At 44.8% G+C, this 26,455-nt stretch overlaps 1 protein-coding gene across 2 annotated transcripts in view; it reads left to right on the plus strand.

Moving 5' to 3' along the window:
• Positions 1 to 23,942, plus strand: part of SEC16B (SEC16 homolog B, endoplasmic reticulum export factor) — a 407,021-nt gene extending 383,079 nt beyond the window's left edge. For both annotated transcript variants that reach the window (XM_086956511.1, XM_086956518.1), the window contains exons 24-26: positions 1,593 to 1,648; positions 8,590 to 8,673; positions 16,352 to 23,942. In XM_086956511.1, the coding sequence (XP_086812637.1) occupies positions 1,593 to 1,648; positions 8,590 to 8,673; positions 16,352 to 16,426 (215 nt within the window). In that variant the 3' untranslated portion in view covers positions 16,427 to 23,942. The remainder of the gene's footprint in view (positions 1 to 1,592; positions 1,649 to 8,589; positions 8,674 to 16,351) is intronic.
• The last annotated feature ends 2,513 nt before the right edge of the window (positions 23,943 to 26,455 follow it).

Here is a 26,455-nt window from a genome sequence, read left to right on the forward strand (position 1 = left end):
GGTTCTGGAAGTGCGCCGCGCTTCTGTAGGTGGGGCGCTCCATCACGCCGCGTCGCCAATTTGTGGAGGTTTGGTTGTATAATAACGACGCCAAGACCTATTTACGTTTAAACACTTATTTTCTCCGAGCGCCGGGAGCTCAACTCGTTTACACTGAGTGCGAGCGGCGACCTTCAAATGGCCGCCCGCACGTTCCCAGCATTCCTTGGGTCATACTTATTAACAACTAGAGCGCAACGCCACAACAGACTTTAAATAAAATGTAGACACACACACACATGAGTAACATGACATGTAACGGGGTTGTCCTTATGGTTGGTTGCAAATAAAGATAAGACGGTAGTAAGGAGGGACTAGCAAGGCTATTAACGATTCAAAAGCCACCATTTACAAAGGACAATGACCCAAGCCAATAAAATGTATATGGGCGGAGAGTGGGCGGAGATTCAAGTTCATACCTCAATATGGCATGCCTCGCACGGCAGCACATGTGCTGCCCAGGCGCAACCTAAAAACTTGGGGCCTCATTTATGAAAAGGGACACATCGCTGTGTGAAAACAGCAATGCGTCACTTTTTATTGCGCCCTCCTTGCGACATGCTGGATCCGTCATATTTACAATATGATGCATAATGTCGCAAGGAGCCACAGATAAGTCAGTATTTCTGACGTATCTGTAGGCGCAAAAATGACGCATTGCTGTAGTGTGTCAGGATGGTGACGCAACTCCATCAATGGGTCATTTCAAATGGGCAAGTCCCATTTCAAATTTGTCTGCGTCAGTCTTAACGCCTGCTGTGTGGCAGGCATAAGATATTGATGCATTTGCGTCCTAGAAGTGATGCAGTGAAATCACTGCGTCACTTTTACGAGGCTTACTTGCGTCAAAATGCCCACCCTGCATACATTATACCTGGCGCAGGCATAATGTGGCGTAGGGGGTTACAAAGTGATGCATCTACCTAGATGCGTCACTTTGTAAAAATGATGCAACATGGCACATTTTTTACCCTGCTGGTGCGGCGGCACCAAAGTTACGCAAGGGCTCATAAATAAGCCCCTTGGTTTGTCACATTTTCCTACTTGCCCAATTTGTTAAGGCCTAGTCTTTTGTGCTCCTCTCTGGGTTGTGACCTGTGTCTCTAGAATTCTGCTCTGATGAGTAGCCTATGTCTGCTGCCTTCTAATCGGAGGTGTGCCCTGTTTCTCCTGCATCTGATGCTGTACTAGCCTGTGTCTCTTGTATGTATCTACGATGGAAATGAAGCCAGTGGCTCCTACATTGCTCTCTGAAGCGTAGCTTGGGACACCTTGCCTTGTGCTTTAAGGTGTAGTCCAGGTGTCCTTCCTTCCTCTCTTTATAGCTTGTGTGTACTGCTTCCCATTCTGATATCAAAGCAGTGTCTACTGAGGTGTCACTTGTTTTATTTTTACAGACTGCCTCCTCAGTTCCACTCTGAGAGTGTGCATGTGACTATTTCCTTCCTTTCTGATAGCTCCTTTGCTGTCTCCTGCCTTTTCATGTTGGGTGATTATTAATTTCATTCGAAGTCCATATTAATACGGTTTTAAATTTCTTTCCACTTGTTTAGGGAATAAACCCTCATCAGATCGGCGAGACAGCAGGACCTCCCCACTTTCTCCGATGGTAAGTGATCAGAGGCTGGTGGTGAAAATATTAGTAGATGCTCTAGGTGGGCGGGGACTGTGAGGTAATTTTCCCTCAGATTCTGAACTTGCACACAATGGGCAGCAGCAGTATTGGGCAGGCTGTAGGATGCTTTTTAGGTCTCTGCCTGCGTAGGCTGTGCTTGCGCAGTCTCGCTGGCGAGATTTTATGTTTCTAGAGTAGGGGCTTAAACCCGCCCCTCTTCTCCATTGGCTGGCTTCCTAAACGGAGGCCAGCCATTGGAGAAGAGGGGCGTCTGTCCGTTTAAGCCCCGTATTTTTCGGATTCGGGGGCGTGTTTTTTCATGTTCTTTCTCTCCTCTTCCCATTGGCTGGAATTTTACATTCCAGCCAATGGGAAGAGGAGATAAAGAAAAACACGCCCCCCAGTCGGAAAATGACGGGGCCTTTCTCCGAGGCCTTTCTGCATGACCTCGGAGAAAGATGGTGTTCACAGCAACAGGCTTTTTTTTTTTTTAATGTATTCTTGCAGTAGTCGCTTCTATACAGTGTCTTCTACCCCATGGAGGGTTTCTGAAGCCCTTGTACTCGCAATCCTGAATGATCCTACAACGAATGCAGCGCTGGAAGTCCCAGAAAGGAAAGGGCAGACTGCAGGATGTGTTCGCTAGGTTTGGGATCAGGGTTTCCCCCAAAAAGCACTTATGAACTGGTCCAAACGGTGGCATGTCACATGAGCTGCAATCAGTCACTCCTGGGTTTTAGGTGACAGAATGTGGCATTGTGGGACTTGTCGTTTTGTTTTCAACATATTTGCGGGCCAAAATCTCAGATATCAGCGCCGTCCTCTGAAAATGAAGTTCCAGCAGTGTGTGTCAAGCATGACATACGGGTCACTCAGCAGCCACTGCAAAGGGTCTCGTTTAAAACATCATGGTGCCTCGATAGTAAGTCAACACCTCCAGTGATCAGATTACCGCATCCTTCCAGGCTCTCTAAGGATAGTTGTACCGGGTGCCGTCGCAGGGACGGGAAAGCAGAAAGGTGAGCCGGGCCCTCCACACATCCCTCTCGAGGCTTCAGAGGAGCACAGGGTGTGGCGGAAACGATCGCGTTTCTAGAGCTGGCAGCGGATCAATTACTCAGACGCCGGACGTCAAAAAAGGCGCTTTATCACCGTGCGTGAGTCCGCGTCAGATGTCATTAAAGAGCGATGCCGGAGAAGGTGCTCAGCCGGTTGGGGCACATGCGCTCAGCGCGCCGCGTTCCTGACATGTCACTAGTTACAGTCCTGACCAGGTGACCCGGGTGTGACGAGTTGCCACGAGTCACGTGGGATACGATCACTAAATCCTGGCACGTGCACTCTGGGACAAGCAGTTTCATTTGCATTCCCCGGGATTACAAATGATGTGGGCTAGAAACCACGCAACGGGCCTGCTGCTAGGTCAAGAGTCAGCGCCTTGCACGTGACGTGGTGTCACGTGGAGGCTTCCCTTTCATCCTTCAAGGGTCGACTCAATAACCACCAGTGAGCAGAGCTGCCGCCTGGGCTTATGTGATGTCACCTGGCAACTCCTTCGACCAGTCCTGAATTTATCTGGAACAGAACTGCATTCTGGGACTTGTAGGTTTATTTTTAAATGTGTATGTATTCACTCAAATATCCCAGTATATAAAAGGCTGTTGACTAAAACAACAGGACTAGCTGAAGGTGCCGACTAGACACCTACAAGTGAGGTCGGCATCGGAGGCACCTTTTCATCACAGTAATACAAGCTTATTCCTCATTGTCACTATTGTGAGGCCTTTTCACAGCTGCCAAGTTTCCCAAATTCATGTGTGACTAGATGGGTCGGTCCTGTGCTATTTCTTGGAATTGTGGGACTTGCAGTCATCTTAAACGCAGCGTCAAACCAGGAATACAAGTCACAGAATTCCAAGAAAAAAGCAGGACTGGACTAACTGCTAACTCATGGGACCTAAGAAACTCGGCTGCTATGCCAGGGTCATAACATGACTTGCATCAAATCTTGGCTTTCAATTTACAGCATTTGCAGGCAGAGATATGCAGTGTCACGATTTTCATAGTAAATACAGGCCTACGGGTTCCAGCACACTCATTGATAGTTGGCTACAAAGTATAGACTGCCAAAAGCCACTTTCCTGAAGGGGCACCTTTCAGCTAGACCTTCAGACCAGCAGCAACCAGGCCTTATTTAACCAAGAGTTCTCAGCACAATGGATTTATGAGCCCATATTGCTAAACTTGAAACTACGAGTCCCAAAACACAATGTGTTGTCAGCATAAAAAGCCAAGCCTGTTTAAAGGTATCGCATGACGTGACGCCGCTTGGGAACTATGGCGATGTCCGGGCCCAACCAATCACAAGAAGGTTTAGGATTCTTGCTGGGGCGGGCAGCACCTGCTCCCACTCCACACCTGATGTCTAGCACTACAGGGGACGAACACACTCTCCTGCAGCTGCTCGAGTTGGACATCCGTGGGGCCTTCTTCTGATACAAATGTCATGCTCCCCGCCACAGATTTTTTTCTCTTATTCTATCTCCAATTCTGTCCATCACTCAGACAACACTCGGACATCTTTGACGAAAATGTGGCTCTTGAGAGGTTAGACTTAGAGGTCAGTAGCTTTATGGCTACAACAGTCTAGGAGACTAGAAACATTACACGTTTATGATAGGCATCTGTGTGTGTGCGGCTCTGTGTGTGTGTGTGTGTGGCTCTCTGTGTGTGTGGCTCTGTGTGTGTGTGTGGCTCTGTGTGTGTGTGTGGCTCTCTGTGTGTGTGGGGCTCTGTGTGTGTGGCTCAGTGTGTGTGTGGGGGTGGGGTCTGTGTGTGTGTGAGGCTCTGTGTGTGTGTGTTGGGCTCTGTGTGTTTGTTGGGCTCTGTGTGTGTGTGTTGGGCTCTGTGTGTGTGTGTTGGGCTCTGTGTGTGTGTGTTGGGCTCTGTGTGTGTGTGTTGGGCTGTCTCTGTGTGTGTGTGGGGCTCTGTGTGTGTGTGTGGGGGGGCTCTCTGTGTCTGTGTGTGTGTGTGAGGGGGGCTCTGTGTGTGGGGCTCTGCGTCTGCTAATACTCGCTACTACTCTCTAATGCTCACCTATTGCCATTGTAAATGACAATACCAATTATTTATGTTTAAAAAAAAACAAGAAATGAAATAAATGCCATTTGCAATGCCAATAGCTCTAACTTTATCAAAGACGAGACCATTGCATTGTATATGCTTGTTCTTCTGTGCCTGGCAGCCGGCCTTGAGTCCCGCCAGCAGGCCCCCACTCTGGTGGGTTGCAGACTGCTCGAGCGAGATCCTCCTTTGATGGTGCAGCACGAGGTCCTCTTGGAGCCTCGAGCCTAAATGAGCCGAGTTTTCGTAAGGGTCATGGGGCCTAATGGCTACAGCTGAAGCCCATGCAATGTGAGAAGCATAGTTTGAATACGGCCTCAGATCAACAGCCTGCAAATCCAAGTAAATCTCCATCTGCTAAAATATAAACTTGTACTCTGTGGCTACTGTTACCATTCTTTTATGCTTGGGTGAGGTTCACACTGTAGACTGCCAAGCATATGGATGCGTGGTACCTGTCAGTACTGGCCACCAATTCAACGGACGCCCCCCCCCCCCCCCCCCCACCCCCCACCAGCTGCAAAAAAACGATAATAAAACGGGTTTGTAACCCGTTTTATTATTGTTTTATTGTAATCTCCCTGGACACGCCCCCAGGACTCTGAGTCTTGGGGGCGGGTCCAGGGGATGACACTGGTAGGGGAGTGCTAGTTCACCCTTGTCCCTTCACTGCACATTAGGTATTTGGCTGGCTGTTTCAGGCCAGCCAACCCCCTCATGCACAGTGAAGCTTTCTCCAGCCCCAGCTGCATTGCTAGGGCTGGAGAAAGCAGGCAAGAGCTCCAAGTCTGCCTGGGAGTGCAAAGTTGTAGCGCTCAGGTCAATCCCCAATCCTGACGCAGCTTTCCTGCAGTGTCATGATTGGCCGCAGTGCAGTCTGGGAGCCTGTCCAAGAATCAGGAAGAGCAGGATTGAGTGGATGGCGGAGGTGGGGGCGATCTGGGAAGTTTATTATTATTTGGTCTCCCCCAGCTCCCTCCTCCGGCCCGCCCCATCACTTTTCCAGGGGACGGGATGCGCAAAGCATTAAAAGTGGCGTAGCAAGGAGGGGGGGGTGGTCTGCCCCGGGTGGCACGTGTTTTGGGGGCGGCAGCCCACCCGCTCTTACCTACAGCCATCGCAGGGTGGCAAATGCAGGGATGACCACCGGCTGGCACAGGTTCAGCTACGCCACTGAGCATTAACCTTTATGTGAGAAAGTGACAGCCATCTAGTGGCTGTATTCCACAGTGCAAATCAAACCCCACTGAAGCCTCTCTGCCTGAGAACACCGCAAACTCGCGCACCTAAGTGTGCTCCCTTAACACAAAAAAGGAGGCTCTGTAAAATGATAGGCTTGGGGGAAAAAAGTATTTGCCTAGGATCACACAACCCACTTAATCAAGGGATCTGGAAACGATCACAGATCCCTCAGCTTCATGCTGTGAAACGCACTCACCAGACGGGTATCTCCCTTCGACCTCAACAGCCAACATCTTGTAGTTGCTGTCCAAAGGATTATATTAGAGCGTGGGTGCCAGGCGCAATCCACGACCTAATAATAGTCAGTTCCACGTACCATGAACCTCCTCCATGTCGTAACACCATTAGGCACACAAAACACAAATCACCAAACCAAGTACAGCACCCACCATTTGACAAAAGGGTTGTATGATGTTACTACGCATTCCGTTGTAATGCATGCCTTTTCCACGCATGCGTTACAATGCGAATACCACTACCACGAATATGCTTTTTCAATGAAAATGCCTTTACCACGCATAGTTATACAACGATTTTTGCTGTATAACTATGCATGATAATGGAATTTTCATTGTAAATGCTTTTTTCGATCCCTGCCCCAATTCCTTATATGTTCTCTAAAATCATTTAAAGTTAGTATTAGTTAAAATAATTACTCACAGTTTTTCATAGACGGACTTCTCCTTCAATGTTATGTGGTCCCTTTTCTATTTTTTTGTGAAGGCAGTACGTAGATGCAAGTACGTTATTACGTGGTTAGGGAGTCTGTCCTATTTCAGGAAGGACGAAAGGCACAAATCATCGTCTTTATGGTAAGTGTTATTTCTTTTGTTAAACTCTCTCTTTTTTGGGGGGGGGGGGCGACTGCTACCCCAAGCTCCCCAGCCCCCTTTTTTAATTCTACCTTTCCACAAATTACTTTACTACGTATTTCGTAGTAAAGAAATGCGTGGTAATGGCTTTACGTGGTAACCACGCATGCGTTGTAAAGCATGCGTGGTTAAGTACAGCGTGGAAATGGCCTCGTTGTCGTGGCTGTTTCCTGACAAAAGGAGGTCAAATGCCATAGGCCGCGAGGCACCACAGGCACAAACGAGAATGCACTCAGAAACTCTGTAAAAACACTGTGCCCAAAGAGACCAGGGCACCAACAACTGCCGCCCCACCTCTCAACATTGCCACAGAAGGATCATTTTCATGAAGTCTTTCCAACGTGAATGAAGACACTAATCATACTCTTCTAGAAAGCGATGTCAGCATCAGGGCCACCAGCTCAAGGCACTACTTCTTCTGATCACCACAACCATGCCCCGAAGCTGATTGGCCCATGCCATGAATCTTCCCACTGCCACTTGCCAATAAACCATATAAGAGTCTTGAGCTAGGCTTCCATGCCCTCCCACCACTTCCAATCCCAATTAAATGCTCAACATCCTTGCCCGCACAAGGCATACCCATCACCCACACAACAAATCTCTCCCTATTTCCCTTTTGAAATTTAGCATATTCTGTTGAGACACAAACTCAGGAAAAAGCATGCCATTGTAGTGCGCCTGTGATCAACGGAGGCCCAGTCTGTGTGCAACCCATACCAAGTCAACAGCTGTAGTCTGTAGCAAAATATTACACCCCAAAGTAAGGGCAATCAAAAGATTCCCAGCACATAAAATAGGTGGTGCACTCCAAAGGTGGGCCCACTCTGGGTGCTTCACAACAATCCTTTTCTACAACTCCCTAAACCTTGTGTGAGAATGTCGAAAGAAAAATATTGCATCTCCTGCAGTTCATGTAATCTTTGCAACCTGAGGGCCAGCTCTGCTGTCCAAGATGCAAGTGGTGAACCAGCATGGGACTCCCATTGTTTTGTGCAGACCACTGCCCTCAGCAACGTCACTGCTGTTACAGATGTGAGCTTCAAAGAGATGTAATGTAAGGGATAGGTCTGCTGTCTGATTAATACAATGTGTGTGTCAGAGGGACAGGTGGGTGCCTCACTTTCTCCAGCTGTCTGCAAGAGCCTCTAGGTGCTGTGAATGTCCTGATTGTGAGGGGCAGGGGGTTCCCTATTCACTGCCCACTCAGTAAAGGCCTCGAGATGTGACCCTCAGTCAGTGACAGACTTGTTTTTTGTTTAATAACATGGTTATGGTCATAATTATTTACAGTACAAAATCAAGCTAGAAAGGGGAATTGTGTTAGTGATCTTCCATTTCAAGGGTTTGCAGCAGTTTCAGGGCCTTTTCTAGAAGGAGACTTTACCCACAAGAGAAAATGTTTGATATTTGTTTGTTTACATAGAACTGCATAGCTTTGTTTATTCGCGTTAATGTGTCCCTCAAAGCGTCACTCATTTGGCAATGGAATGTCACTCATTTGCAAATTGAAGCCATGGAAATGTCACACATAAGGAATTTGAAAACTTGGCAGCTATGGGAAGCTTTCCTGGTACCCCTAGTTCAAGAATAGTAGAGTATTCCTTTCTACCTCCACCATAAATTTACATCGCTTGGGCTGTATTTAGATTCCTGCTATGCAGTTCTTTCTTCAGTTTCCTTTCTTTGTCATTTCAGGACAGGCAATTAGATCCTGCAGTTACCAGCGGGTGCCTACCGCCACCATCAGCAGGAAGTGTCCCCTTGTATAATCCTTCCCAGGTAGGAACTAGGCTCTAGCTCTTGAGGTGGGTTGTTGACAGTGTGACCTGATATTTGCTTGTAGCATATCTCTGATGCAATAAGTGATACACCTTTTGTGATGGCCATGGACCACTAAAAATGCTGATACTAGTTGTGTGGCATGAATTGACATATGATATGGGCCAGTTAGGATTCAATGTCCCTTTGTTGCCTGCTTTTGACTTCAAAAAACACCTGAATCCTATTCACCCTGTTGTATGGTTCTCTGTAACTCAGGGGAGTTATAAAAACGTTTAGACAGACAAACGGAAATTTTAGTGAATTTGGCCCTTAGTAACAAATAGGAAAAAAGCACATCAAATAAACGAAAAAGTGCACTTTACCTTAGAGAAAAGTTACTGTTCCGTTTTTAACGCATCCATTTTGACCTCAGCTGATTTTAAGAGTGCCTTTTTATTAAAAGTTAACCACGTCATTCTTCCTTTCCCTCAGTCTGACTATAATAAGTTGACATGTTAAATTTCTGTTCCGGAACTTATCATCTAAAAGCCCTGTGTTTACTTCTAACAATTTTAGAAGATAAAATGTTCTTGTGTGGAGTGGCCACTGATCAGCCACTCTGTCAGACTGCTGAGATGACTTACATTTTATTTCTCAGTCTTGGAACATATTCTTCCAAATGATGGATATGCTGTTTTATATGAAAAAACAAAATGTTGTATTAAGGCAAATATTTTTCAATTAAAGATGTCAGTTAAGGGTATTTATTTTCCACTTTTCTTTCGTGATATTTGAAAAATACTTAACCCTTCTATGAGATTTTTATTGTCACTGTCCTAACTTAAAATTAATTCTTCAGAAGACAGTGGTTTCTCAAATGCATATTTGTATGCTGTCATCTTGATTTAGTTATGAGTTATATAAACTCCCAAAAAACAGAATACCAAAGGTGATGCATTGAGATATGTATGCATGCATAAGTTGGGTTTTAATTCTTCAGTATTGGATCTTTCATAGATTCACATGCTTGAACTTTCCCCAACGTCAAAGTGGGAGTCCAACGGTACCATAATAAAGCAGTATGTATCATAGGCTTTAATGATAATGGACATTCACTTTAATATTCTATCTATGTCCTTTTAAAAAAGAACCAAACTTCAGACAGTCGGGCAATAGCACCCTCTAGAATACTCCAAAAGAGATGCTAAGTCCCTCAGATTTTCTACTGCATGTTGTGTGAAGGGAGTCTCCTTGAGCTCTGCTCAGTTTTCTTCAAAACAGTTTCTTGAAACTACTACTTCTACCACGTCTGAGTCTTCCAAGAAAGGGCAAGACATGTGGAAAGAAAATGCTTCATGTGGATGATCCCCATCAGGAATGTCTGTACTGCCTCTACCCTCAGCACAAGGTAAAAGTTTGTAAAGTCTGTCATACTTTTTCCACCAAAACCTTGAAGGGCAAGGAGGGGATGCTTCTTCTCTTGCTTCAGAAAGCCAGGACAAGGAGATCTCCATCTTCTGAGGAGGATAGTGACATCTCTACCATATATCAGACAAGATCTCATGAGAAGGAAAGATCCCATTACAACGGGACGTCAGAGGAAGGCAGAAGGCCATAGGAAATCCCATCATGGGTTTGCCAAAGACAGCTCAAAGAAGGAGAAGTCAAAAAACATCCTCAGAGAATGCCAGATCTGACCCCAGTACTCCATCTGTAAAAACTGGAGCTCATCCTCTAAAACCTTCTTCGGAACCGTGCACGACAAAGCATAAAACTGCTTTAAAACTCCAGTTGATGGCAGCGTCGCCGCCAAGAACAACATCATTGACGATGGTTATCACAGTCTCGCCGACGACGGAATTGATGATGTCGACAACGGCGACACCTTCCATTTCCGCATCAGCGTTGATCCCTTCGACAAAGATTTAATTGTTGACGAAGGCTCGGTCAACATCAACGCCAGTGCTTCATTCGACGACAGCAGCATTGACAACTACCCTGCCGATGAGACTAATGCTGATGACGCTTAAAGTTACTTGGCAACCTCAGCTGTCACTACCTACTTCCATTGGCTCGACAATGATGTGTCAATGGCACAGTTTTACTCTCACTTGAGCATACCTCACCCAGCAAGGTATCTTCTCTTCCTCCAAGCCATCTTCTGGATGTGGAGGAGTCTGAAAAGACTCCTTCAAGCCATCTTCTGTACGTGGAGGAGACTGTTCCTCTTCCTCATCCTCTTCCTCTTGGTATTTTACATGGAGTTGGGATGGGCTATGGACTGGCCCCTTTCGGGATAGCCCATAGCTTATCCAAACTCCATGTAAAATACCTGGACAAAGATCAGTATTATGTGGAGTATTACAACCCACAGGCACGATATCCTGATAGGCCTAGACAATTATGGTGAGCACTTCCAGTACTATGCAGAATCACCTTCTCGTGAGGATGCGGTTTAAGTGTCTATGTATCGGTTTCATGACTTCCAGAAAAAGTTGAAGGAATACCATAAGAAGTTTCCTGACCCTCCACAAGAACAGCCCAATGTTCTGCCTCCACCTACGTTTCCTAGAGCACCAAGGCCTGTTTCTCCAACGGTAACACCCAGGATAATGTCTGCATCGAACATAGCAGTACACTCCTGGGATGAACCATCGTCATCAGATGATTACAGGTAGAACATCCGGAAAACTAGCCTGCCCATGACGAATGGGACGATTACTTGTTTCCCACTTCATCACCTCCTGTACCACAGCCTGTGTACATAGGAGGATTTCACAATTTAATGGAGAGGGCTGCAACAAGATTCCGCCTGCCAATATCACTCAAACAGTCCGCTTTCTCTATGATTTTAAAGAGCAAACAAGGAAATAGGTATGATCCATTACCATTATAGACTACATGTGGGAGGAGGGCACAACTATTTTGAGGAATCCGGCAACTGTATCAGCAGTTTTGCCACGTATAGATAAAAAATACAAGGCTCCTCATGACTCTCCTGCTTGCCTCATATGGCATCCCAAGCCAGACTCGGTAATTTCACAAGCAGCTCAACACCGTTCCAAGAACCCTTACACTCCTATCTCTGCTCCACCAGACAAGGAGGGCAGACGCTTGGAAAATATCGCCAAGAGATTCTCCACCATGTCTGCCATCACTGTTCCTGCAGCTAACTCACTGGCCATCTTAGGTTGCTAAGACAGGCAGATGTGATCTGACATCAGCGCCCTCATCGATCTAGTGCTGGAAGACAGAGAATCCAATGCAAGAAAGATCTTGCAAGAAAGTGAGTGCACGTTATCATAAATCATAGACTGCTCACATGGACATAGCCTCCTCTGGCTTTTGGCAGCTAGCGGGAGCTGCCATGTTGAGATGAAAAGGTTGGCTCAAAGGGAGAACGTTCCAGCTAGAGGTGCAATCCAAAATATTGGATATGTCCTATGATGAAGAAAACCATTTTGACAAACACATAGATGATGCTCTGTTAGCCCTCAAGACAGACACTTCCCTGTCGAGGAGCACGTGGAAGAGGATTCTCAGTGTACAGAGAAGGATACCTCCTCTTTCAACTGTATTAACCCTTCCAGTCACAATATAGGTCTTCTTACCAACAGCAGCCCTATCTCCAGCCACACGTGGCGGCATACAACAAACATGGGCCTAGGAGACAAACCTTCCAGGGTCAAGACAACAGCTGCAAACTGTGACCTCAATCAGGTGCCTGCTATTCCTAACCCTTCAAAAGCTCTGGTGCGAACATTACCAACTACCTCTACCAGTGGCGGCAAATAACATCAGACAGGTGCGGTGTTAGACCTTGTCACCTACGGTTATACCCTAGATTTCGTCAAGAGCCTGCCAATCACTCCACCAAAAGAAGCGCACCCTCCTCATCTTCACTTACTCAGGAAAGAAGCCCTCACCATGCTAGCCAAAGTAAAAATAGAAAACGTTTCCCATTTCCAGAAGTGCTTGGGTTTCATACTTAAGTTTTTTCCTAATTAAAAAGAAAACAGTAACCCATCCTAGAACTCTGAAAATTAACCAAGTGTCTACGCAAGCAATCCTTTTGCATGGTCACCCTCTCCGACATCCTGCACCTCCTAAATCACGGAGATCAGATGACAACTCTGAATTTACAAGATGTGTACTTCCATATCCTCATACATCCCTAACATCGCAAATACCTATGCTTCACTTTTACCTATGCTTCACTGTAGGTGGCACCCATTACCAATTCAAAGTCCTCTCATTTGGCCTCAAATCATCTCCCTGCATTTTTACCAAATGCTTAGCCCCTGTAGCAGCCTCTTTCAGGAAGGACGGTCATCAGGTATTCCCCTACTTTGACGACCAGTTGATAAAATCACCAACTGCATCTCAAGCAGGGCACAGAGGCTTGTCTAAAGTTGTTTAAAAATTTAGGTCTCACTGTGAATGACCAGAAATCATCAACTATTCCATCCAAGAGGATACTTTTCTTGGGTGCAGCCTTAGAAACTGTCCAGAATAACGCCTTTCTATCCCAGGACAGGCATGGACGACTCAAGGAACTGCCTCTCAAACTATCCAGAAAAAAGTCAATTTCAATGTGCCTGTTCAAATCGCATCTGGGCATGATGTCCTCAGTGATCAATCTGGTTTCTCTCACACGCCTGAAAATGAGACCATTATAGGAAGAGCTACAAAAGCAATGTATTCAAACAGAAGGATCGCATGAAGACCTTGTGAACATTGCAGCAGGTATAAAGGATGCACTAGCCTGCAGGTCCCAGTCCTACCATCTGTCAAAGACCCTCACATTCTTACCTCAAATACCCGATTTCATAATATCTATGGATGCCTCCCCAGAGAGCTGGGGCGGTCATCTGCAGACCTGCAAATTCCAGAAAAGTGGTCCCCACTCCAGAAAAGCATGCATATCAATTGCTTGGAGCTCAAAGCCATTTATCTAAGTCTTCAAGTGTTCCTACCAAGGATAGCTAGAGCGCACAGACAATACCACCAGCATGCACTACCTGAACTAGCAATGGGGAACAAGATCACTGATGCTTTCCAAAGAAGCCCATGCAATCTGGGGCTGGGTAACAACTCACAAGATAACTCTGCGGGCCAAACACGTTCCCTGAACAAGCAATCACTTAGCAGACACGCTCAGCTGAACCAAGGACAGCTGCCACAAGTGAGAGCTGAATCAATCTGTTTTGGACAGGATCATCTCTTCTTTGGGGCAACCCAGCATTGGATTTTCCAACACTTTTTTCCCCAGTCATCTCATACCGAAGGTTCTCAGCAAAATGAAAGTAGAGCGCTGTTGCCTCCTCCTTCTGATAGCCCCCAAGTGGCCCAGACTGCATTGGTATACAGAGCTTCTCCTATTATCAGTATCTAACCATATTCACCAGCAAACTTCCCGAACACTGTTGGCGATAGCCAAGGCCAGGTCTGTCATCCAGATCTGACTTTTCTCTACGTATGTGCTCTTTGTTCCTAAATTCCATGAATTCAGAAAGCTGAATAATCCTCAGGACTGCAGGGACATACTCTTGAAAACAAGTGCAGAAGCTTCCATAAAAACGTATAAACTGAAATGGAAAAGTTTCTGCTTTTGGTGCCAGAAATCAAATCTGTGTCCTCTACAAGAATCACCTGAGCAGACACTACCTTATCTTCTCTCGGTAGATCAGTCTGGGTTGGTGCATGCCTCTAACAAGGCACATCTCGCTGCATTATCTAGATATAGGCATTCCTCGCATTCACTCTCTTTGTGCTTGAGTAGAATCATCAAACAGTTTATGAAAATATTATTCAGAGTTTTTCCTCCTGTAAAGACTTTCCCTGGACTGGCACCTGTACATAGCTCTAATTCAACTCAGGAAGAGTCCATTTGAATCAAAACACAGAGAAATCCTCAAATTTCTCACATGGAAGATCGTATTGTTGTTAGCGTTCACTGTGGCCAGAAGGGTGAATGAGATACAGGCTTTTACAACTCAAGAACCCTTCTTGTGCTTCACAGACGATTCTGTCATTCTCAGAACCAATCGAGGACTAATTCCTAAGGTCCCTTTTGACTTTCACCTCAATGAGCCTACAATACTATGGACTTCCTTCCCGAAACCTACCTCATCAGCAGAAAGGTATCTTCATATGCAAGATATCAAAAGATGTTTAAAGTTCTATCTCCATCGCACTAAACAGCTGAGACAAACATTTGGTTCCATATTGGCACACTCGTAAGGGTGCTGCAGTCACAAAAGCAACCATCTCTTAATGTATCTCAGCTGTGATCCAGTTTTGCCACTTAAAGGCGGGCAGACTGCTCACAACAAAAATCAGGGCACATTCAACTAGCGCAGTATCCACCTCAACTACTTTGTTTGTGGGAGCGCCTCAGGAGAAAATATGTTGTGCTGTGACCTGGAAGAGTACATACATTCACGCAGTATTATTGCCTGGAATCAGCACAGCGCAGTGAATCCGCTGTTGGGCAGGCTGTATTACACCACTTATTTCCTTAAAGTGAGCCTCTTTGGGTTTCATGGGTTTGGTTCTGTGTTTATGCAAAGTTTAATGGGTTATATATTTATGGATATATATATATATATATATATATATATATATATATATATATATATATATATATATATATATATATATATAATATATATATATAATATATATATATCTAGATGGGTATAGATGTATATGCATATATGTTTATTTTAAATTGCATAGGAATATGCTGTGTATATATTTCTACCCACCATCCACTATTTGTGATAACGCTCTAAAGTATACAAATACAGTAACTGCTCGATATTCTGATTCAAGCATGTGAATCTATGAAAGATCCAAAACTGGATAAGAAAATGAGTTACCTGAAAATATGGTTTAACAGTATTGTTATATTTCATAGATTCACATGCGACTCACCCTTCTCCCTTGAATGGCTCCCCTTGTAGCTTGGGATTTATTACCCATTTATGCTTTGAACATCTGAGAGATTCAGCCTCTCTTGGGAGTATTCTAGAGGGTGCTATCGCCATATTGGCTGAAGTTTGATTCTTTTTTAAAAGGACAAAGATAGGCTAATAAACTGATTGTTAATTGCCATTATAGCCTATGGAAATAATGTATACAGCTTTATTAGGGGCCAGTGGTACTCCCACTTTGACGATGGGGAATGATTCAAGCATGTGAATCTATGAAAGATACTAATACTGGACAACTACAGTTACAGGTAAGTAACTCACTTTTATACTTTTGTTTTGAGCAGTATTTGGCTGGTTGTTAGTTTGCAAAGTCATTTGAGAAGAACAAATGTTTTCAATATTTCAAAGGCGACACTAAGTTAAATTCTGCCCACAATGTTTTACAGTTTAAACGAATTTGCAAAAACCTTTAGAGAATCATAAGATTAGCTGAACAATGTGTTATGCAAGCAAAAATGTATATTGAGGTTGTACCAGTGAAAAGGTGTTTGTGCTATTCCATAATAAATTGAGTACATGTAATCTAAGTAGACCGCTTGGTAAAGGAGAGAAAGACACTTATTTGACTATATTATTGTGAAGATGAGGTAAAACATCTGCCTAAAAATCACAGACATTTTAAATGCAACAAAAAATCCAAACAGGTTGATTTCTCATTAGAAAACATAGACTAATAAAAGCTCTCTTTCTCTTTGCAGGTTTCCTCTGTGGTTGGCAGCACTCAAAATCGCCAATCGAAATTCTCTCAACGACGTTATCCGAAACAGTCTTAGCATGAACAATGTTTTGGTTTTCACATACAAATTCCATCTGGGCTCGTTTGCTGGTGGGGGGAATGGCCTCTTAGATTGACACTTTCTTCCCATCTCACGCATTCCAGAGCTGACTTAAATCTGTTGCAGAAGTCGCAGCTGTACAACCAACAAACCATCATGACACCCAGAACCTGATGTCAGATCATTAGTCTGGGTTTAACTTAATCGGTACTCTTACACTAGATCTCTGGGGATCAAAGAAAATTCATGCAGCAGTGGATTATGTGGAGGCCCCAAGCTGGCCATGGTTAACCCGCTGGACGCATGTAACACTTCTAAACACAACATGCCCCTGGTGAGACTTGAACATGTTGGGAGCTACTTCTCGGAATGGTGCAGAGCCTCAATTTCCTCAAGATTTCCTTCATCCACTATTTGCCATTTTTCCAGCAATGAGGCTCCTAAGAGGCATGGGGTCCCCAAGGGATGCTCCCCAAGGGCTCTGATTTGTTTGCTGTGTATGTGAAACCATTTCCACTTCTTCTAACCCAGTGGAGGATTACATGTTCAAGCTGAGAATACTCAGTTATGTCTAATAATCACTGGCAACTTTGAGGGTGATACTGATTTCCGGAAGAGACACTTTAATGCTGCAAATGTTCTACAACAAAGCAAAATATTCTGAAACTTAGAAAAAACGAACTTATCCTGAAGGCTGTAAAAGGCAAGCGTTTATAGCAGGACTTTGTAACAGAATTTCTAACATTCCTTCACTTTATGGAAATTTTTTAATTGATAACAGTACTACCTCATTTCAGAGGAAGTTAAAGACATTCGTGGACACCACAAGCAAATCCCTCAACCAAGCCTAGATTAATGTTGCCAATGAAACATGCAGGTGCAATATCTGACTGCTTCGTAAAGTACTTCCATATCTTCAGATTATAACTCGTGAGTTCACCAGAACTAGAGTATGGTCATAGCATGTTATTAGAACCTCCTAAAGTTCTATCTAATCCAAAGCTCTGCAGCCAGAGTGGACCTTATAGTTCCTACGCTCGCCCACACCAATTAGGCTCTTGGCCACCTTGTCTGGTTATGGGTAGAAGTCGGGATCACTTTTGAAGCTCCGTCTCTGGTTAACAAAAATATTTGAGAGGAATCCTCCTGTACTTGAAGAAGAGGTCTAGCCTCTACACAACTCCTGACACAATGCAAAATCCTCTACTAATTATTTATTTCACATTCTGCAGTGTGTAATAGTTATCATAGGTAAGGGGCATTTCTTTAGCATGGAAGGCGATCTTGGGCATGTCCTGGACCTGAAACTAAGACCTGAAACTTGCTATCGTTCATTTTAGTAGGCTTTTGGCCATAAGCTCATCTGATTTCAGCCTTTGAGTATTTGTTTACAGGGTAAACGTGATCAAAATCATGAACAGCAATAACTAACACAGTTTTGAACGTCTCCCAGATATCTTCTTCTAATGACTCACTTTAATTAATTTCTAGTGGTTTATGGTTGGACCTTAGATTTGACCTATTTCCTACTGCTATCTATGGCTGAATTTCACACTGGTATTTGGTCAGTGCACTTATTTTTGGTGAACTCGGATGAATGTACAATTCACAAGCTTCCACCACCCCGCAGAAAAGGAGCTATATTTGTCCTGCTGCCAATAGGCAACCTTGTGATGTTGTCATCCTAAGGACAGCCTGACTTTGAATAAATGTATCTACGACTTACGTCTTAGTATCACCACGCATATGGCTTGATGGGAAACTAAACTTGGAGATCACAGAGCTGCATGCATTGGAACCTGAGGATGTTGTTCTCGCACATGAGCAAAGCAGACTTAATATCATTCAGAAGTGATCTGGGAATTTACAGAGCAGCATGCAAGGTAATCCGAGAGTGCATTCTAACTTGCAAGCAGAGCAGAGATATTATGATTAAAAATCTACTTAAGAGATCAAAAAGCATGTATGGGAATCTGAGGGTGTCATTCTCACGGTGAAGAGAGCAGCGATTCTATAACTCTGAACTGATCTAGGAGATCAGCGAGCAACAGGGAAAGACTTCTGAGGGTGTCATCCTCACACAATGAGCAAAGGTACTAGAGGTACTAGAATTCGAATCTTATAATAAGGTCTTGTTTTATTCAGACAGAACCTATAAGTAACTGGTTCAGTGATCCATGGAACCTCCCATGACATGTAAACAAGCTTTTCAGAACTGTCTATTCAGATTCAGATGTGTGCAATGACAAAATTATAAAAATGTCTAATATCAGTTCAAAACTATATCACACTCTGTACCAGAGATGGGGTAGAACCATACCTAGAAATTGCACTATGAGATACTAATACCTTGGAGACTGGTTTTGACCCTGGCATTTTAGAAAGTCTGAGGGTCATTTGGAGTTTGGCAAAATGTTTGCCTGTCATAAAACTGAAGATGCAACATTCCTTCAAAGTTGCAATTCCCCCACCGCATTTCACCCTCAGTGAAGCCTCAGCTGGCTGTGCCAGTCACAGCCCTTGATCTGGTGGGCTTTCTAATACTGAGCCACCAGATTATAGTCACAGTTGTCTTACCCTAATTTGGGTGATCATCACTTATTTTCCCTACCCAGGACTGTCATGCGAGACATGATGGTGCTGGATAAGGAAATCGCACAATGGCTCAAACTTTCAGGGAGCAATCTTCCTGTACCTTTGGCCATGTATATAGTGTTCTGCAAGAATAAACTCCTGCTTCAGAAGTTTTCTTGAAGAACCAAATACTTTGCAGAGAAGACACATCAAACATGGCACCTGCTCAGCATAGGAACAGTGGCTTTACTGCGGCTGCTGTAGTGATGTCTTAATTGAAGGCCCAGATATCTCTGCCAGGTAGGTGAATATATCTAAATTGGGTAGGTGGGTTTCTACCAAGGGAGCGTAGGCATTAATCTCCGCTGTACTGGCATGCCAGCGGAAGTTATGGTCTAAATGTCCATGCAGATAACATAGAACTAAAAATTGCCCACATGTTCTTTCTTGACCTAATGTTTGAAAAAAGCTAGGTCAGATTTTTTGAAACCGCCAATTAGGAAATTAAGTCTCCTGAGAATACCAAACTGCTATGACTTTTTGTCAGCTGACTACAGAACTAGATATTCTTTACAAACTGGGTAGTTCCTGCAGAATAAACTAAGAATAAGAGACAAGATTAATATTATATGCTGTGACTTGGTATTTAATGCAGTAAATTGAGAGCTCTACATATGGGGTGAATGATGGTTCTCCAACATTGAGTGTATCATAGATTCACATGCATGAATATTCCCCTTTGTCGGGCTGGGAATCCGTGGTATGCAGTGTCATAATAGAAGTGTACAATTAAACAATCTTTAGCATTGAAACAGTCAGTGCATGTCATTTTATGACCCAAACTTTGGCCAAATATGGAGAAACAGCGATCTCATCAGATGTTCTATCTATCAGATTTCCTTCTGCAAATCCGAGTGAACGAATCCTCAGAACTTTGCTCCAGATTTGAATCTATTTTCTACAAATTGGTGGTAGCTACTTAAGGAACAATATGATTGACAAGAGTCCCAAGTGCTTTGTGATTTCGAATTGCACTGCTTCTGGAAAAAGCAGAGTCTGTTTGGAAGATAAGCATTCAAGATAAATCTTGTGCCTTCATCCTGACCAAGAGTTGTGACATTTGTGTCCTCACTGCAAAGACGGTGTTAGATAAACATAGTTCTTTGGTCTAACTGTAGGATCAGATATCTCCTCCACCTGTCTTGCACCACCAAACAAAGGGAGGGAGAATCATCTGGGTTTGATACCACACAGACTAATGTCATCTGAGTTGACTTCTGTGTTGAAAGGACATGAGAAACCCACCCCTATGTGTCAGTCTTATGGTGCATGATTGTCTGTGGATCCCAAGCAGATAGTAAGTTGCAGACAGCATTAAATGGCTGAGGAACCCTAGTCAGCAGTATTCAGATGTTTGACAAGACCTGGTCAGCAATCTCTTTTATATCTACTAGCATTGTTAAATAATTTCTGAAAGGTATTGTTTGCACCTTTCTTCTGGTTGCTTTGTTGAAGTCCTCATGGAATCTTAACATTGTGTTTGCAGCTTTGATGAAAGATAATTTTGAATGGTATTTCATTTCATCAAACATATGCGTAGCCATTTTTTCCCTCAAGCAACTTAACCAGCATAGGTAACATTGCATTCCCTAGATATTAAATAATGTCTTAAATTGTATTTGGGCAGAACAAAAACGTTTTGACACTTAAGATACACTTTTTTGGCTTTTGGTGCCAATAAAGGTAGAACACTATGTAACCTAGACAGTTCCAGTTTCGATATCACAGAAGCATAATGGAACATGAACAGACAGGTGCCACAAGGTAGGATAACAGATCTTCTACCATTGGCATGATAGCAAAACCAGCGCTTTTTCTGGAGCACCAATGGAGAACACTTGCAGAGCGGCGACAGGAAGGGATATGCAAACCATTAACAAGTACTACGATTTGGATATGCAATCCAGAATTGAATTTACAGTGGGACAGGCAGTACAGCCAAACTGTTGTGTAGTTCCTATAAACCTATATCGGATCTGCGTGTTTATTTGCTGTAGAATCTGCGTGTTTAAACAACATACACTGCAGGATTGGTGTCCAGACTGATTCCAGACACCCCAACCGGGTATGTTAGCCTGTATACCAGCTAGCTCACAGTGCCACTATAAAACCTTCTTACCAAGGAGAGAATAGTTCTTGGCAACTATAGAACATGACAACTCTGTCCCATCAGGACACAGTATAGTACTTTTCACTCAGTCAGTCTTGCTCACTTTTGTCTCAGAGGAATACACAGAATAAACAGTGGGTACGTTTTTCAATAAGTATTTATTAAACCAGCATCATTCTATTGTAAAATAGGTGTGCTGAAACAACCATTAGACAGAAACAGACATGACTGATTACAAGCACCAATAGAGTAAAGGGATGGTAGATTCCTACCATAGTGCTAGAACAATGAATACAGGCAAGTATATAAAATACATGACAGTAATAAATGTATGCTCCTACGATGCCGTCCTATGTAGATGTACCTACGTGTACCTAACATGTTTGTAGGTGTAGACTCAAGAATTCCTATAGAATAAAGCTAACCCTATTACCTGACGTAGTGAGAGACTGTGGGACCCCGTCTTGGTCTTGAGATGGACACCCGCGAGGGATGTCAGACCACTGCGAGCTGGAGTGTCTGCATGTATGAACCTCAGTGTCTCACGTCAGTGTGTCGGCATGGAAGTCCTTTTTCTTCTCTCTCTTCCTCAACAAAGATATGGTATTTAAATACCCAAAGTGGTACCCTCAGGGGATCTACCTTGCTGTGTCATGTTGGACTAGGATGATGGTAGGAATTACCCTTATACATAGTTATTATGCAGGAGATGGTAGTCCTGCTGATATTCCAAGAATCCTCATGCATAATGAATAAGGTGAGCTTTCAGAGAAAACCCCACGACCTTTAAGCAGTACCGTAACTAGGTAAAAGGTCAGTACTAAGAACCGTTATGTAGTGTAATGGCAGTGGAAGTATAGGTGAAAGGTTTGGTTACTACCTGAGCCTATATCAGGGTACCTGTATGAAGCACACTTATGGTGAGCCTTGTTACCACCAATCATCATTAATGTTGATACTGCTGTGTTAATTTTTTTTCAAACATTTGAAAGATTCTGTAAAGGAGTAGATCAAAACGACTTACCTGTAACTACAGTTCTCAAGAATGTGTATCTTTCATACATTCACTTTACTGAAGCTCTGGTATTTGTTAGGGGAGCTTAGAAAATTCTGACAGTTGGGGCCTCTGCAGTGAATTGAACCCACTGTGACAACTGATTGGCCAAAGTTTGGGTCATAAAAAGAGGTTGCCTGATACCAATGTGTTGGGCTCTGCAGAAATTAGGACTAAACTGACAACGAAGAGGAGTAACCTCAACCAGGATAAGTTAATTCAGGAGGATGGGTTTAATAAACACAAGTCAATACGTGAAAGTTTAATAGGAAATTAACCAGGTAGAATTTGTGGGCTGAAACAGGTCGGATCATGCTGGTATCTAAACCATGTAACTGCATTGGATAATGCCTGCAAATATAAAACTATAGAGACAAGATACAATACTGAACAATAAACAATAAGAAGGAAAGATGTGGTTCAACCAGAAGCACTATAGTCAAACCATCATAAATAATAATGTGTATCCTCCTTGGAAAGTGCTCTCTCTGAGAGTAAAAGATCATAAAAAAAAGGCAGTGCCAGTTGGAGATCTCTAAGTGTTCCTTTCACCAGTGTAGTGGAGTGCCTTACTCTGCTCCCATTGAGGACCGACATTCTCTAAATGGGAGTCTTAGTGCCTTTGCGTCCTTGCCTTCACATTTGGGTGTGACGTTAATTACGAGTAACTGTACAGTGCAGTAACACCCCACCACGACTGCAATGAGTTACACCCCCATGAAACGAAATGGGGAATAATTATGTGAACCTGGTTTTACTGGGCATAACATTGCATGGAATTTCTAGATCTGTGTAGTTCATGGCTTCCATTTACCACCTGCTGTCAGCATATGGTAAATGGCATTAGGGTTTTCTCTTTCTGTGTGGGTTGGGGGTGGACAGAGAGAGTTGTGAGAGGGTAGGGGAGGGAAGATGATGATGAAGAAGTGTCCTGGCATGGGTGTGCATTGCATGCTCTCCCCTAGCCAGAGAAGGAGGTCAAGTTGAACCAGGGAACAGACCTGGCTGCTATTGCAGCCAAAGCCTAAAGTGATTTTCCCACTGTTATTTCCAGCCGGTAATATCAGGTCCAGGGTTTCTGCACCTCAGAAAACTCGGTGTGAAAACATCAGCCAATTGGGAATGGACAGAGTGTAATTCCATATGATAATCTTTATCCACCTGACTACTGAGGGCCTCGGTAGCTGTAATTGGCCAAGGCCGGGGTCATACGAAAAGAATATATATGGCGGCACTTGTCACTTTAATTATTTGCAATGTTTGTGACACAACAATAAATTAATTTAAATATTTTTCAACATTTATATGGCAATGTATATATTAGAGTGTACCTTTTCATGATTTTTAACCGAACAAAACAAGAAATCATGACATTCAGATCTGATTTGTAAGATTACAGCATGCAAAGAAATCTGAAGGTCCTTTCGTAGACACCAGAGAGGAGAGAGACCATAATTCAGAACTGATCTGGGAGATCAGAGAGAAGTACATGGATAGCCCACAGCCCAATTTGAAGGAAAATGAGCCCTTTAGAAGACCATCAACACTATGTAAAAAATGAAGGGCTTCGAATAATCAAAAGTAACAGATAATTTCCCAATAGTACAAACATATTTTTAAATCAAGTATATGCTTGGTATTCTTTTAAAGATTTGCTCTTTTTAATGTTTTTACTGTTTGTATAATATTTTAATAAAGGATGGCTATGTTATGCAGTTTTGTGGTGATTATTCCCAGCTAGGAGTGTAGTATTGCTCTTGCATGTTTTCAGAAGCAATGACAATTATATTTGTTTTTTAACTTGCCCAACCCGTGTTTTTATTTTTCTGCTTGTGGGCACCTTAGTGTTACGAATATGTTCTGTCTGAGGCATTCAGAGTGCAGTGCCGGAGCCACAGTTAGAGAGTGCCCTGGGTTCTGTGGCACCCCGCCATCAATGCTGCCCTTTGGGCACCCCTTTTAGACCATAATTACCACCCAACACCCCATCTCCTAAATGGGGTGTCCACAGTGGGAGCACATGTGCTGCTGCGTAATTGTAATTGTATTTATATAATGCTTACTACCCCTGATGAGGCGTCAAACCACTTTTCATATGTGTTGTAGACTTAAACTGGAGTACAGGATGCAGTTGTAAAGCTTTTACTCAGCAGCACCTCCCTTCATTTATTGCATGTAACTCATTGTAGGCATAGCCCCAAGATGGACGGGTGGCCCTGTGGCAAATGACACAGTCATGGTGTGGAACAGCAAGGGGCGCAGATTCTGGGACACCACACCTCATTGGAGCTCTGTCTTCGTTACGTATGAGGTAGAAAGTCCATATGAAGTAGGAAGTTGACCGCCATAGACTGTGGCTGAGGTGAACATGGGCAGGAACTGTGCAAGTGCCAAAGTGTGCCTTGCTGCTCCACCCTTCCTTGGACCTGGTATGCATGGGCATGGCCAATGCAGGTGCACTCAGTGGAAGATGTAAATGTGGCGCCTGAGGCCTCTCGTTGACCTGGCAGCACAGCTCCGTTCTTTGTCTGAGAAGGGTGTAGAGAGCCACTGGGGCTCTCCCATACATTGTAGCAAAAACATACACGCATGCACGCATACCCCAGGGCGGGCTCGCACCGAGGTATAAATAAACAAGGCGGAAGACCGCTCGGGGTCTTTCCGGCTAACCATATAACCAGAGTCCGTGTCCCTTATTCATAGTCCCTTCACCACGTGTAGGGCCTTGACCTTACACGCCACATTGGCGACGAGGCCGGCCTACCTGCACATGTGCCGAGCTGCCTCTGTCGGGGACGCCGCTGTGCACCTGCATCCTGCAGCGGAGCCCACCCGCGAGTACTGCTGCACTGACCCGGTTCCCGAGGCCCGCCCACGCGCCTCCCTGGTGGGAGCGCCTTCAGCCGGCGGGACTCGCCGGAGAGTCAGGGTGCGCGGGATCCAGCCTACAGTTGCCGGTGAGTCTGCCGCTCTCCTGCCAGCGCGACACCCCCACCTCCCTGGGGGAGAAATCACGCGCAACTCGCGCTGCGGCACCACGTGGCCTCGGTGAGGCCCAGCACCAGCCCCAGCCTTGCAGCAGCTGCGGTCTCGGCAGGCGCACACGGACGCCCGTGTCACACCCCCAGCCCTGCCCCAGCACGCTAAACAAGCATGGGCTAAGCCAAGCGCAGGGCTGTCAAACTCACCCTGAAGGGAACAAGGGGCAGCGCAAGCATCCTCACATCAATCCCATACCCTGGCCAGCCGGAACACCCGGGTTAGAGGCTCCACCGCACGGGGACCAACTTGAAAGCTCTAGAAGGGCCATGGGAGGGCTGAACTATGTCAGTAACAGTGCCAGGAGCGAGCCAAGATGGGGCAGGCCAAAACCCATCACTAGTGATAGCCGCGCCACCGCCATAGGCCCAGAACCAAGCCGGAGCCCCCACACTGATGACATCCACCCACCTACACTCTGGCGCAGCACCCATTCCCCCGTTTAGCGAGGCGGCAGACCCTGCAACCGCAGCGATGATATGGTAGGCGTGGGTTCAAGGGCACCAGGGAGACGGATGGAACTGTAAAAAGGTCGCTCCTCATCCTGTACGGTGGGCCAGAGATCTACGAGCTATTCGAATCGCTCCCCAACACGGGACCCGAGATGACTATGACGCTGCGGTCGCGGCACTTAACGCGCACTTTGATCCCCAGCTCAACAATGATTTTGAAAAGTTCAAATTCAAACGAGCATGGCAAACGGAGACGGAGTCCGTCGACATGTACTACGCCAGGCTACGCCGGCTTGCGAGCACCTGCCCATTCACCAACCCACGGGAGGAAATCCGAGACCAAATCATAGTGGGCTGCAAGTCAAAACTCCTGAGAAAACTCATTCTCCACCAACCGGGCATATCGCTAGATGAAATACTGGTCCTAGCCAGGTCACACGAGCTATCCGACGCAAGGGCGGAGGAGATGGAGACTGCACTACGCACACCGGTGAACGCCCCGGCCGCCGCGAGGACGACACCGATTAAGGAGGGGAGAATTGACGCAATCCAGAGAAGATTCCCAGCCACTCGCCCACGAAGCACCCCCTCACGAGGAAACCAGTGTGGATACTGTGGTGAAGACCATCCTACGACGGCCACATGTGAAAGGAAAGACATGCCTAAAATGCGGGCGGTTGAACCATTTCGCCGCAGTATGTAGGGGAGGAAAGTTCAAGCCAGCTGGTCCGAGAGCC

The sequence above is a fragment of the Lissotriton vulgaris genome, chromosome 1_1 (genome assembly GCF_964263255.1).
Source record: "Lissotriton vulgaris chromosome 1_1, aLisVul1.2, whole genome shotgun sequence".
In the NCBI taxonomy this organism is placed as follows: domain Eukaryota; kingdom Metazoa; phylum Chordata; class Amphibia; order Caudata; family Salamandridae; genus Lissotriton; species Lissotriton vulgaris.